The 15,372-nt window shown below is 37.6% G+C and overlaps 1 protein-coding gene across 4 annotated transcripts in view; it reads left to right on the top strand.

Moving 5' to 3' along the window:
- The window catches only part of GSK3B (glycogen synthase kinase 3 beta), a 214,317-nt gene that overhangs the window by 185,946 nt on the left and 12,999 nt on the right, over window positions 1–15,372 (top strand). For 2 of the 4 annotated variants that reach the window (XM_006057596.4, XM_006057597.4), the window contains one exon: window positions 6,834–6,932. In XM_006057596.4, the coding sequence (XP_006057658.1) occupies window positions 6,834–6,932 (99 nt within the window). Of the gene's footprint in view, window positions 1–6,833; window positions 6,933–9,955; window positions 10,534–12,156; window positions 12,207–15,372 lie in introns of those variants that run through there. The other 2 variants (XM_006057598.4, XM_044942251.2) reach the window with 2 other exon arrangements.

Below are 15,372 nucleotides of genomic sequence, written 5' to 3'. Positions count from 1 at the left end.
AATTTAATTAAAAAAAAATATTTATTTTTAATTTTTTGGTAGTGCTGGATCATCATCGCTGCACACAGGCTTTTCTCTAGTTATGGCAGGCGGGGGCTACTCTTCACTGCAGTGTGCAGGCTTCTCTTGTGGAGACTTCTTTTGTTGCGGGGCGTGGACTCAGTAGTTGAATCTCATAGGCTCAGTAATTGTAGCACAAAGGCTTAGTTGCTACACGACATGTAGGATCTTCCCGGACCAGGAATTGAACCTGTGTTGCCTGCATTGGCACATTGGCAGATGGATCCTTATTCACTGCACCACCAGGGAAATCCCTTTTTAAAAATAAACAAACTATAGACTTGTAATGTGACTATCCCTGTTTCTCTGTTGTGTTTTTTTGGATGAAAAATATCTATAAAAGATCTTTATAAATGGAGTTCAGGAAATCTGGGTATAAATAAGTGGATATTCTGTTACATAAGAGATTGAGCTGTTTATACTTATCAGAGGATTTGGTGTCAGAATTATTCTTTGATACTTTATAGCTAAAGAAGTGGAGAAGGCAGTGGCACCCCACTCCAGTACTCTTGCCTGGAAAATCCCATGGACAGAGGAGCCTGGTTAGGCTGCAGTCCATGGGGTCGCTAAGAGTCCGACAGGACTGATCAACTTCACTTTCACTTTTCACTTTCATGCATTGGAGATGGAAATGGCAACCCTCTCCAGTGTTCTTGCCTGGAGAATCCCAGGGACGGCGGAGCCTGGTGGGCTGCCGTCTATGTGGTCACACAGAGTCGGACACGACTGAAGTGACTTAGCCCAGCTAAAGACGAGAAGAGTAAAATTTAGAGTAAGAGTCAATTTGGAAGAGTAAAATTTCTAGGTAAGCTATACTCTTCTAGGTTATTGAAAACTAAACCAAGGAAATACACTGCAGGGAATGCTTAGGAAATTCATGAGTGCTGCTAAAGGTGGGCAAGTTAGTTTTAGTTCAGGTAGCCAGAGTATTACTGATGTATAATGTTGACTGTACTCAGAATTTTAGGATCTAAATTATCAAACTATTTGTAAGAATTGTTTTCTCTTTCCCAGAGGTTTGAGTGGTTCTGCTGTCTTAACTGTACTACTAGAGACAATGTGGAATGGTATAGGAACAGACGGTGAAAGACTAATATCTTGATTTAAAGTTCTGTGTGTAGTTTGGACAGATACACTTCCAGAAAGACCAGAATATTAGTGGTATGTGATTTATAGCCAAGGCAATAAAGATGCAATAATAAAAAGATGCAGTATTGCATATAGAGTAAGTCAGACCTAAAGTCTCCTTCCTAGTCTCTCTAACTAGGTGCAGACCTTGGCCATGCACTATTTCTGAGTTCCCTGATTTAACAAAAATGAGGTAGTTGGATTAAAGGATATTTAAGTACACTTATAACTCCAGAATTCTGATTATAAAAATGAATTGACTCCAGAAAGACAAAGGAAAAAATGAGAAATAAAGCTAAAAACACAGAGTTTGAAAGCATGTGATATGTAAAATCATGTTAAATGGATACAAAAAAAAATGATTCCTATAGAATTCAACATATTAGCAGTACCTGTTATTATTAAATGCTCAAAAAGGTTATTTTTAGTGGGATAAAACAACTTACAGTAATGCTACATTTATTACATTTCATCAAGAATGGAGTTCTGCTACTCTTTCAATTTGTCCCACCTTCTCCTTCCCGCACTGTGCCCACAGGTCCATTCTCTAGAGAGAAGCATTGACATATATACATTACCATGTGTGAAAGAGCTAGTGGGAAGCTGCTTTGTAACACAGGAAGCTATCAACTCAATGCTCTGGGACAACCTAGGGGGTGGGATGTGAAGGAGGAGGCTCAAGAGGGAAGGGATCTATATATACATGGCTTCTTTATGTTGTTGTATAGCAGAAACCAACACAGCCTTGTAAAGCAATTATCCTCTAATTAAATAGGAAAAAAAAAAGAATGGAGTTCTGAGTATAACATTTTCAGGTTACTAAAGCTTATTCTTTTCAATCACCAGGACTTTAAAAATACTAACATTTTGCTAGATAACTTCTAAGTGTATCATTACTATAAATGTAGTACAAAATATATTCACACATTTTTGATGACTAGTATAAATTGTGACCCTCCCTCTTGGGCAGTTCAAGGCAAAGTAGTCATGGGATTATACAGCTGTCATGTAGTCCGCTCATGAAACATTGCCATTATTATCAAGCAGCAGGAGCAGGCTTTGCAGTTTGTTGACTATTTGTCTGATCTTCTGTTTAGTTTAGTGTTTACTTTTCTGAGTGAGTGTGGAGTATGTTGTCAACGACAGAAACCTAAGAGATTTCCTGGGCACTTTGAAATTGTTAGGAGAGAAGTAGTTGTGATGGAGTTACTTGTTCATCTAAACAGTATATATTCAGATAAGCAACAGTAGAATTCAGTATGTGTAAGATCAAAGTGTACCATCCTAGCATTTGAATTACCCCTCAGGAAAGTACACAAATAAAATGTGCATGCCATTGTTAAATCATTTAAACCTTTTTGTGAATAGGAAAAAAAAATAGCAGTTTTGACTATATAGACAACCACTGGCCATTTTCATTTATACTTAAGAGACCTCATACACACATGAAGACCTCACATTCTTTGTAGAAGAAAAAGAAAATGTGCCTCTCTTAGTGACTCTTTCTGGGGGTTTGCAGGTTGAGCCCTTTCAAAGTTAACAAAGAAAGAAGGTGCCCTTCTACTTTATGCCTGGTATTTTATTATTACCGTAAGATTAGGTTTAGTTACTAAAGGGTTGATTTCTTCCTTCTGGTTTCTACATTGATTACTGTTCTCAAATTTATCCTCAGTTTTCATTCAACACAGTTTGAACATATATATATACCTCTTCCTACACCTACTCCTACCCCTCACCCCCAAAAATTTAAATTAAAAATAAAAAACCTGCCCTTATCAATAAATTTGGAAATCTTACATTTAGATGAAGAGAAACTTTAAGGAAAACTTCAGGTTTTGCCAGCAACTACATTTAGGTTTTGTTGTTTTTAACATTTAAAAAGATTGCTTAACTTAATGGTGGTCTTTTCATGGGAATTTTTCTTCTACAGTTTTTAATATAAACTGTGCAGCAAATTTTAGTTAAATGAGTTTGGTTATCTTTTTGGTCAGTTGATACTTATCTTGGTTGGCTTATTGATAGCTATCTTTAAATTCATTTTGTTCTTGCTCAAATTGTGCATTGTGTTTTGATGGTGGACCATATAATGATTAATTCACCATCAAAGCATTCATAATGTTTACTGATAAACTATGTGATTTTTTTAATGAGTAGTTTTATGGCATCTTTAATTGGTTGAAGAAATCCTTATCATACATTAAGTTTTCTAAAACCTTCTGGAACCTGTTTCCATTTTGTTTTGATCCATGTCTCTGGGATAACACAGTCTCATTCTTCCCACCTCTTCTCCATGGCTAGCCCCACTGTAATGTTACAGGCTTCCTTGTTCCCTATATTATCTAGAGAAAAAGAAGATTGTTTTTCTCAAGCCTTGCACATGTATGTGTGTACACATACACGCAATATACACCCTTACCCAGAATTAGATACAAAACCACCATGGCCCTCAATTGGATGTGCATATACACAAGAATAGGTGATTTGGTAAATGAGTGAGTGAATGGGAGAAAGTGGGCAGTATGTGACCACAAACCACTTTTATTCATTTATTTTAAAGATGATCTCAACTGTAGCTCTTAAAATATCTAGTCATCTTTTCCTTTTTTGCATTTACTTTTTTTCAAATGTTTTGCTTGAGTGGAGGGACATACATATGCCTCTGGCTGATTCATATTGATAAATGGCAGAAAGCAACACAATATTGTAATGCGACTATCCTCCAATTAAAAGTAAATAAATACTTTTACAAAAGGAAGAAAATAGCCTCACAGCATCTGTGCCCCAAAGTTAACAACAGGACTGTAATTAAAAGGCTGTGTATGCTTTTTAAAAATATTTAAATGAAGATAATATGGTTTCTTATTTTAAAAAATTTTTCTGTTTGTTACGTGGCTGTGCTGTGTCTTAGTTGTGGCACACAGGATTTTCGGTCTTCTTTGCGACATGTGGGATCTTTACTTGCGGCATGTGAAGTCTTAGTTGTGGCATGTGGAATCTAATTCCCTGATGACCAGGGATCAACCTGTGCCCCCTGCATTGGGAGCATGAAGTCTTAGCAACTGGACCACCAGGGAAGTTCCTGGATTTTCTTTTAGATGTTGGGTACCTGGTCATAGAGATCTCTTAATTTAAAAGTGCACCTGTCTTGAATTGATTCAGTACCTTTCTTGCCAGCTTATTTGTATAATTGTCGTTCCATTTTTCTATTTCTGTTGAATAGACAGAGACAGCTATCTTTTTATCTGTCTATCTGGGACCTAACACAGTCTTTTATACTCAGTATTGTTAGTTGGATGAGGGTGTGGGTGGGTAGATGGATGGGTGGATTTTAAAGAAGCTATTTTAGGAAATTTTAGTCTTAATTGGGATGGTAAGTCTGACTGTCTTTTAGATTACTGAAGAATAATTACCACATCTTACATTAATTTCTGTTCCTAGAACCGTAAAGTCATCAGCCTCAACAATTATCAGGGATTCTCCTGTTTTTGTAGGTGTGAGATTGCATTAAAATTGGACTGATTTAAGTAAAACTACATAGCTTCTTTCTGTATCTCAGTGAGAACTGAAATAGCTACTATAGGTGATTATGAGAAAACAGCATTTCTTCAAACCTGATCATTAAGGCAGTGGTTTTCCAACTCAGGGAAGGTTATTATTTGATGAGATGACCTAAGTCTTCTCTTTGAAGGGGAAAAGATAATGAATAGTCTTCTCTCAATTTTGAGCTTTTCCTGCCATTCATTTTCTGTATATCTTGACATCAGCATGTTGCTTCTTTTTACCAGAATCTGAGTATCAGATTTAGTACAAAATTTAGATATTTAGGCACCAAGTTGAATAAGTCAATATTTCCAGGCACTTTGTACCAGAACATTTTTAAAGTTCTGCATTAAAATGATATTTCCCTTGTTAAGTGCTGGCGGGAGGGATGAATGGTGAGTAATTGCTTAAAGGTTTCCCTTTAGGGTGATGAAAATTTTTTTGAAACTAGGTAGAGGTGATGGTTGTACAACATTGTGAATGTACTGAATGCCACAAAACTCAGTTCAGTTCAGTCGCTCAGTCGTGTCCGACTCTTTGCGACCCCATGAACCTCAGCACGCCAGGACTCCCTGTTCATCACCAACTCCCAGAGTCCACCCAGACCCATGTCCATTGAGTCGGTGATGCCATCCAACCATCTCATCCTCTGTCATCCCCTTTTCCTCCTGCCCTCAATCTTTCCCACCATCAGGGTCTTTTCCAGTGAGTCAGCTCTTCGCGTCAGGTGGCCAAAGTATTGGAGTTTCAGTTTCAACATCAGTCCTTCCAGTGAACACCCTGAACTGATCTCCTTTAGGATGGACTCTTCCTTCCTTTTGATCTTCCCTTCGTTCAGTCGTGTCCGACTCTTTGCGACCCCATGGACAGTAGCCTACCAGGCTCCACTGTCCATGGGATTTTCCAGGCAAGAATACTGGAGTGGGCTGCCATTTCCTTCTCCAGGGGATCTTCCCAACCCAGGGATCGAACCCGGCTCTCCTGCATTGCAGACAAATGCTTTACTGTCTAAGCCACCAGGGAAGCCCTAGGATGGACTGGTTGGCCACAAAATTATATACTTTAAAATGATTAATTCTATATTATATGAATTTTGCTTTAAAGAAAACACTTTCCTAACATGTTTTAGTTCATGTTGTAAATATTACTTGTAGCTCAGAAGATAACACTTCCTGTAACTAGTATGGTTGTATAATTATTCCTTTAAATTATTAGAATAATAGGTAGAATTGTTTATAACAGCACATACTAGAGTAGAAATGAGCACTCACTAGTTAAATGCCAGAACAAACCAGGTAGTTATCCCGGGCAGACTGGAAGAACAGTCATATTACCTGAAATTAACACCAGATGCTTTTATGTACAAGCTCATCACCACGTCTCAGTAACTGTTTATCATCTTAAAATTATTTCTCAAGACTCATATACAGCTCTTGATTCTTTAAGGGAAGCCAGTTTGTATACAGTTGACAGAGACTTCCACATGCGGATAAAAGCCTACTTTAAACTTTTAAAAAGTAACAGTCTTACTAAGTTAAAAAGCAAAATAGAATTCAGTAGACATTTTTGCTTTCAGTAAAAGCAATGAGAATTAACACGTTTCTTAAATCCTGTTTCCACTACTGTTTGGATAAATCATACCTGCCATCAAGTAAGTTGGTCAGTGCATGCCAACGTACAGACTGCAGTTATATTTTCTTTTCTGTGACCCTATCACTGTCACCCCTGCAGTCAAATATTGTCAGAGTAGCAAGGGGAAACCTAGTATATTTAAGTTAATGAACGATGGAAATATATCTTATTAATACGCTTATCCTCAAACTTTTGGCCAGTACCTTTCCCCAGCCTATCTTTAGTTCTCAAAGATCCACAAATTTTTTAGCAGATAGTGCTTTTGTTATGTATCACAACGTATTGGTGGCCTTTCTCTATAGATCAATTACTAGCTCATGATTTAGTTTCTGATGTAGGTTTATCATGTCTTTTTTTTTTTCTGTTAAACCAGTGTTGTAATGCCGTGTCTTCTGTTTAGTGATACCAATAAAACAGTTTCACAACAGAGTTAAGAATGGACTCTAACACATGTATCTTTACCTTTTCTCTAGAACTGTCAAGTAATCCACCTCTAGCTACCATCCTTATTCCTCCTCATGCTCGGATTCAAGCAGCTGCTTCAACTCCTTCAAATACCACAGCAGCCTCAGGTGAGAACACAAAAGTCTCTTCTAAAAACACATGATTTGGTTTTGTCTCCATTTTATATCATTTGTTGAATGTGAATGTTTAGTTCCTTCCAGCTATCAAAAATATAGCATAGCCAAATGATTAAATGTGAATCAAGTGTTGCTTTAATTTCCAAAAAGAATGAAAGGACCCCCAAAATGCTTTATATGTAAGGTATAAATATCCTATTATTTATGTGATGTCACTTTGTTATTTTAAAAGTCATGCTTTCTGTATAATTTCTTGATTAATATATTAAGTGAGATGCTTATAGCAGAAAATGGCCTTCAGAAATGTAATCTTATTGAAGATAATTCACTTTAATTCCATTGTCCTGAATGTAATTATATTAATATACTGGAGAGGCAAATGTTCAAGAAATTGAATGTAGATTGCTATAATTTAATCATTTAAAGGGCTGAAACTGCAATGCAAATTCATTTAGCTAAGACTTAGATCAGAATATGACTAAATCTTGTCTATCCCCTGCCCTCAAAAAATACCCAAATGATCTCCCAGGTTAGAGCTCAGGTATACTGCTGGTCCTGGAGCTGGTTCATGTTGGGACCTAATTTAATTAGAATTACTCGCATTACAATGTTCTGAAAATACTCAACCCTTGAGTGAACTGAAGGTCCTCCGAAGGACAGCTAAAATGAAGTTAGAAATAGGTAGCACAATTGGACTCCCCCCCACAGCATCCAAAATGCATATGTCAGGAGCTGACTCCATTTTTACTTAATCATCTGTTGCATTGAACCTAGTTGGATCAGATTAATGTTTGCTCTAGGGCATTTATGTTCCAGGAAATAAAACCTTGCATTACTAGTTCTTAGGGATTCCCTGGTGGCTCAGACGGTAAAGCATCTACCTGCAATGCGGGAGACCTGGGTTCAATCCCTGGGTTAGAAAGATCCCCTGGAGAAGGAAATGGCAACCCACTCCAGTACTCTTGCCTAGAAAATTCCATGGATGGAGGAGTCTGGTGGGCTACAGTTCATGGGGTCGCAAAGAGTCGGACATGACTGAGCGACTTCACTTTCACTAGTTCTTAACATTCAACAGTGAGGTCAAAATCTACCTCCTGTTGTCTCACAGAGTTGTTTGTTCCTATCCAATCTTAATCTTTTGAATGTTGCTAGTAAAGATTGACAACATTTCATTCTAATCTGTGGCCCATCTATATTCCAGAAAAAGTCTAGGAAAAAAGGTCTCTTTTCTAGTTCTAGTTTCATCAGCACATGCTACCTTGAGAAAGTCATTTGAACTTCATTAGTTTTAGTAATGTCCTGTTCATTTTCTCAATCTATAAAATGAGTGGCAGTGCTCTCCTCAAGTAATACGGTACAAATCAAATATGTACTGAAATGTGCTTTGAAGTTTTTAAATGAAAAAAATAGAATTTTTTTATTTTGCTTTTAACTATGACCTGTATTTAGAAGGAAGACAGAATTGCTTCAGTGAGCTATTAATTAAATCACTGGCCTAGGTTAGATTGTGTTGATTGTTTAAAACATTGAATAGGCCCTAATCCCAAACTAGCACATTTACTTGTTGAGCTAGTTTATAGGAATTGTTTTAGACTATGAATACAATAAGAATTATGATTGGTAAGTTTTGGGTAATTTTAAATGATTTTCTTAATGTGAAATACTAGTTAATGATTACAACCAAGATTTGGGGCAAATTGTCTGCCTGGTAAGGAGCCTAGTATAACCTGATTTTGATGTTGCTTTGATACAAGTTACAGCAGTCATCAAAAAATAATTTTACTGCTGTATATACATTTTTATAGCTGTTGAAATCAGATTTCAACATAAATATGGAAACCAGCATTGGGCTTTGATCCTTAGAGTTTACTTTAAAGTTGAAGTAGATCAGGATATGAGGAATTTTATAGAAATAGTAGACTAAGAGCAGAGCTAAAATTAGTTTAAAGAAATGCATGCCTTGTGTATCTTAATACCAGGAAGGATTTCAGATATTTCACTAAGCTTTCTAGTGGCTAAATAAAAAAGTGGTATCTGTTTAAAATTTCCCATATATTTCATTAGATAAAAAGCACACTGGTAGCTTAGGAGAAGCACAGTATTTCTGACCCTGCTGTTTGAGAAGTAGTTCTCCTAATTTAGGGCTGCAAATTTGGTACTATAAGCTAGTAGTAAAGAATCCACCTGCCAATGCAGGAGACGAAAGAGGTATAAGTTTGATCCCTGGGTCAGGAAGATCCCCTGGAAGAGGAAATGGCAACCCACTCCAGTATTCTTGCCTGGAAATTTCCATGGCTAGAACAGCTTGGTGGGCTATAGTTCACGGGGTCTCAGAGAATTGGACACGACTGAGCATGTGCACACACAAGAGAGAGTAAATTAAACTCTTGTCACCATTTCAGCAATAAATGTAATGGTGACTCCATTTGGAAACTTTCTTAAATGCCCCTCAGTATGAGCTAAAGGCACAACACTGCAATATGGTTAAAGCAAAACAGTTTTCTTTGGGGCCAAAGTTATGGGAGCCGAGTAATGTCACCTAACATATCTTAGGAAATGCTCATATAGATGAAGGGATTGACTGAATGGCTTTAATGGCCCAGATTTAAGTAAATACATATGTATGTGCATGTATACATATTTTAAATAAGTATTTGGTAGTAGTATAAGTTACATTCTTTAGTAAGATCTTAACATATACATGTTGTTTGCTGTCTCTCTTAGCATCAATTTCTTTATCCATACAATAGGAATAGTAAATACCCACCACATAGAGTTATGAGAAGTAAGATGTAAAGTGTACAACTGCTTAACACTGCCTGGTCACATGGTGGTGGGCCTTCAGTGAAAGGAAACTGCTACACCATTTTATTGTTATTGTCAAGTAAGGACAGATTCATGAATGTTAAAAACCAGCCATGTGAAAGACAGGGTTGACATCCATTCTTTTATAACAAAAGAATATATGACTCTCTTCACCTGAATAAATGGACATCCCATCTCCACCCAAGCAGGGAGGAAGTGAATGCCCGCCAACATGACAAAGCATTTCCAGGTCTGCTCCAAGGTATGAAGAAGTAAAATATTAAACTCCAAAGCCTCTGACCTTGAAAATCTGAACCTGGAAGTTTTTCTAATTTAGAATTTTCAAAATTAGAATTTCTAATCACCCACCCTAGCTACAGCACCACAATAATTCACGTTTGGGTGAATGAATTGCAATATGTACCTCTAACTAAATATGAGTAGTTAGTTCTATCCAGTCCTGTCCACATGCAAATATACGTTTAGGCAGTTACCAGCATGGTACATACACTGCAGTCCATGGGGTTGCAAGAGTCAGACTTAGTGAGTAAACAACACGTTATATAATAACAAAAAGGAGAGCCAATATGACCTGAGTGGTCAGCAGTAGGAAAATGATTCAGTACATTATGAAATCTCCATTTTTATGTAACTATAAAAGACAGTTATTATAAAACTTAGATTTGTGGAAGTATCTTAAATTATGTGGAGAAAATTTTAAAATCCTACGTACCATGTTGGTAACTGGACTTAAATGTGTATTTGCATGTGGATAGGACTAGATAGAGGAGAAGGCAATGGCACCCCACTCCAGTACTCTTGCCTGGAAAATCCCATGGATGGAGGAGCCTGGTAGGCTGCAGTCCATGGGGTCGCTAAGAGTCGGACATGACTGAGCGACTTCACTTTCACTTTTCACTTTCATGCATTGGAAAAGGAAATGGCAACCCACTCCAGTGTTCTTGCCTGGAGAGTCCCAGGGACGGGGGAACCTGGTGGGCTGCTGTCTCTGGGGTCGCACAGAGTCGGACACGACTGAAGTGACTTAGCAGGACTAAATAGAAACATACAAATATTAAAACAGTTGTGGTTAATCAGTGGATATGGAGGTTGTTTTTTCCTCAAAAACTTACATTGTTTAAATCATTTTTAAAACACGTCAGTTCCTGGGGGCATTATATCTGACCATGGCTCTGACTGACAGGTGAAACTTCTGAAAAGTGTACACACTGTTCTCAGACCATAAAGTATAATTTCCTTTTTCAGTGTTTGTATCTATCTGATTTTTCCCCACACCCCCAACAGATCCTCCCATTCATTCCATTTGGGAGACCATTCATCTGGACCCTGTAGAGTAGTAAATCTTCAGGAATTATAGTTTTACTGATCATATATGAATTACTCTAGAGATCATCTGATCCAGTGCCAGATGAGTTAAGTGTAAGATGTAGTTGGGAATTTCAGCTAAAGCAATTTTCTGTTTTGTATTAGTCCTCTGGGTAAGGTTTCTTCCAGTGCAATGGTTCTGCTATTAAAAGAAATTTGAAAACCACTGGCTTCATTTCACCCTCCTTATTATCTACTGAAAGCTAGTGTCCCATACTTGTATATATTCAGAAACTAGAATATTCAGTAGCACATTCGATCTTTATATCACTTTGTTAGAAATTTATTCCCTTATACGTATCTCTTTCACTCAATGATCCTACTCTGGGGTTATAGAAAACCAACCCAATTCTTATTTGCAAAAGTCCTTCAGATTTTAATAATGGCTATGGCTAGCATCTTCTCCATACTAATGAGAATTTTAAATCCTAATCCTGAATATGTTCTAAAATATCAGAATGTTAGGTTTTCTATATAGTTATTTGTCATCTGCACATTTTATAAACATAATAGTTTTTGGCCTGTCTCTAAGCAACTAATAAAATATATCAAAGAGGACAAGGTAGAGCCTACTAGATTTTTTTTTTTTTTTTTTGCCTTTACCAAGGTTAGTGATAAAATAAGTTAAATGGGACTAGACAAGGCTTACTAGGAATTAGTCTTCTAATGCTCTGTAAATAAATTACCCTTCTTGTTGTTTGCTTAACTAGAGACCAGCCGTAAAATATTCATTTATATAATGTTATGAAAATTAGTAAAAATACTTTGCTTTTGTCAGGAAAACTTTCAGATTTTTTCCATCAAGAAAGAAACTATGTCAAAGATGGAAATGAAAAAATTTTGTTGAAGACTTAAAGGGAGTTTCTAGTGCTTAAATATTTGTAAATTGAATTTCTGTAATTTGTTTTAGAATGTGTTTTTAAACTATAGATTCTGGGTTTAAAGACATTTAAAATGTATAGATTTCCCTCACCTTCCTTGGGCTGCATTTTGTTTATTAGGATTTTTGTTATATCCTTTCCAGGTTGAAAACCCTTCTAACAGAAAAGGGAATCATGATAAGAGTTGGACAAGGTCTGTCTTCTCTGTCTTTTTACCTGGTCAGGGGGCTTAACTTTTCTTGGTCTTGCTTTGAAAACCTTTTGCTGTTAACCTCATTTAAACTGAATTTGGCTTGTTCTGACAGGTTCACATTTTTATTTTTCTATTCTTCCTGGGATGTGTGCCCTACTTTTTAAATTATGAGCTCATCAAGAAAAACCCTTTTATTTGGGTTCTTTGGTCCTTCTTTTACTTTGCAAAGAGAGTATATGCAGTTGTTTGGTTGGTCAGAATTTTGTTTTTTATAATTTTCTATTTCCTGTCAGGTATTAGCCCCTTTTGAAGATTCTAACTACAAAATCATACTTATTTGTTCCCTGAACTGTTTGAAATGCATTTTGCTAAAGTCATGGTTCAGATTTAGCCAGGGCTAGTGGTCCTTTTTTCTATTACAGTTATTTTTACCACAGAATTCCTGTCATCTTGTCACCTTCTCCATCACCAGCCAGTTTTTTCCTAGCTGGACAGAATTAAACCCAGAATAATTTCTCCCATTGTTTGTCTCCACTGAATTTGACAAATAAAATGTTACATTAAGTCAGTGTATTGAATACTTACTTTTCTAAAGTGACAGTCACCTCCCTTCATCCGCTCCCCAAGTGTCGCTGCCCTGTGGCACTTTTATAGTGTGCACTGGGAAAGCAGCATCCATATCCTGTCTAGTTGGTAGAACCCACAGTGCACGCCCTCAGGTGGCGGTCTTCGTAACTCTTCCTGTCTATTTTCGCTTTATCTTAATCCAAATGTAAGGATTTTTCTCTATTAAAAACATAGTATCTAGTTATGTATGAAAAAAAACATAATATCTAGTTATTTTAGAAAATAAGACTCTCCATATTCTCACTTCCAAAGAAAATCAAAGGTAACACTATATTGTATATTTTAGTCTAGTTATGAGTGGACAGAGACTGGCTTTTTTTTTTAATGGGTTTATGGTATATGGAGGAAGGTGATACATGACTTTATAGTATTCAACTAGTATTCTAAGCCTATACCATAATTTATTTAACTAATTCCTTATTGGACATTTGAGTTGTGCCCCAGTTTTTGGAGGAATTCCTGAGTCAAAAGGTGTAAGGAAGTTTAAAATTTTTAACACATACTGTCAAATTGTTGTCCAAAAAGCTTGTCCCATTTTATACTGGTAATGCACATATTTGTTCATTTCTCCATTACTTCAGCACTAGCTGGCCCAGAGTGGTGGGGGGCAGGGTGAGGGAGGTGGGAGGACAGAGTGTACATGAGCACATCTGTGTTTTTATGCATTACCAACTTAGTAGATGAAGAAGGTGGGGTATCTTTGTTAGGGACAGTTCTATGCCCATTTCCTCCTGTTGGCTCTGTGTTTGAAGTTTTGAAGTATAGACTTCCATCCATGTGTCACTGACACCAATGAGACTGTATCTGAGAGTGTGTCTACCCTCTGTTAGGATTTCAAGTTCACTTACTGAGTTTGCATATAGATACCTAGAGTCATACCATCTTGGTATTTTTTCACCACAGCAGTACTAAGTATCACTTCTAGGAAACTGCTTATTTTAATGTAAAACATGTTGTTTCCTATTAAGTCAGAAATTTTACCTGGGTTTTTCCTCCTTCCTCCAAAAGTATTGTAAAAGCTTCTTGATTGAGTTGGTGAATATCTTATCAGACATTCTTCTGGGTATTCTTCCAGTGTTCCTCAGTTCCTTACTTGAAGTCACCTGTTTATATTCATATGCCATTTCTTATTCTTTGTTCCTTTACTGAGTTTTTTAACTTAAAAGATAGACACATCCTTTGTCTCCATGGCTTTCAGTTTTTTACCTTGGACAACCAAGCCTCTTAATTAAAACGTGTTCTGTCTCTGCACACACAGCAGTTAAGATCTCTCTGCTGCCAGCCGACCAAGTATAAACAGTACCGTTGATAAGCCCTTCAGGTTCGCTGCTGAATTGATTGCCTCATTGGTTCCTGAATTTCGGTTCTGTTTTTTAAATGACTGAGTCCACCATGGTATCTCATGCCACACCTTTTCCTTTTGACAAGAGAGTTGCTGATATTTTGCTGAGAAGCGGTCCCTCATTATGATACACAAAAAATTATCAAAATCATGGTAGACATTATAAAGAGAAAAAAACAAAAATCGAATCCTTTTCCTTACTGCTGATACTTTGATTTCATTAGTGTACAGTATGCTTTTGAACTGTGGTGTTGGAGAAGACTCTTGAGAGTCCCTTGGACTGCAAGGAGATCCAACCAGTCCATTCTGAAGGAGATCAGTCCTGGGTGTTCTTTGGAAGGAATGACGCTAAAGCTGAAACTCCAGTACTTTGGCCACCTCATGTGAAGAGTTGACTCATTGGAAAAGACTCTGATGCTGGGAGGGATTGGGGGCAGGAGGAAAAGGGGACGACAGAGGATGAGATGGCTGGATGGCATCACTGACTCGATGGACGTGAGTCTGAGTGAACTCCGGGAGTTGGTGATGGACAGGGAGGCCTGGCGTGCTGCGATTCATGGAGTCGCAAAGAGTCGCACATGACTGGGCGACTGAACTGAACTGAGTATGATTTTAGTTTAAATGTAACATTGGGATATACCTTTCTTTGTGAGTAACAGTGTTGCTTGTTCATGTGTCAGTTAATAACACCAATGTGAGACCTAAGTAGAGGCATTTCCACTTGGAACAGGCTTGAATGGAAACATCTCACATTAGGACCTTATCAGTTCAGTCACTCAGTCGCCCAGTTGTATCCGATTCTTTGCAACCCCGTGAATTGCAGCACGCCAGGCTTCCCTGTCCATCACCAGCTCCCGGAGTTCACTCAGACTCACGTCCATCGAGTCGGTGATGCCATCCAGCCATCTCATCCTGTGTTGTCCCCTTCTCCTCCTGCCCCCAATCTCTCCCAGCATCAGGGTCTTTTCCAATGAGTCAACTCTTCACATGAGGTGGCCAAAGTACTGGAGTTTCAGCTTTAGCATCATACCTTCCAAAGAACACCCAGGACTGATCTCCTTCAGAATGGACTGGTTGGATCTCCTTGCAGTCCAAGGGACTCTCAAGAGTCTTCTCCAACACCACAGTTCAAAAGCATCAATTCTTCGGCCCTCAGCTTTCTTCACAGTCCAACTCTCACATCCATACATGACTACT

Source organism: Bubalus bubalis, chromosome 1, assembly GCF_019923935.1.
Source record: "Bubalus bubalis isolate 160015118507 breed Murrah chromosome 1, NDDB_SH_1, whole genome shotgun sequence".
Taxonomy (NCBI): domain Eukaryota; kingdom Metazoa; phylum Chordata; class Mammalia; order Artiodactyla; family Bovidae; genus Bubalus; species Bubalus bubalis.
This window is presented reverse-complemented; position numbering and strand designations above follow the sequence as displayed.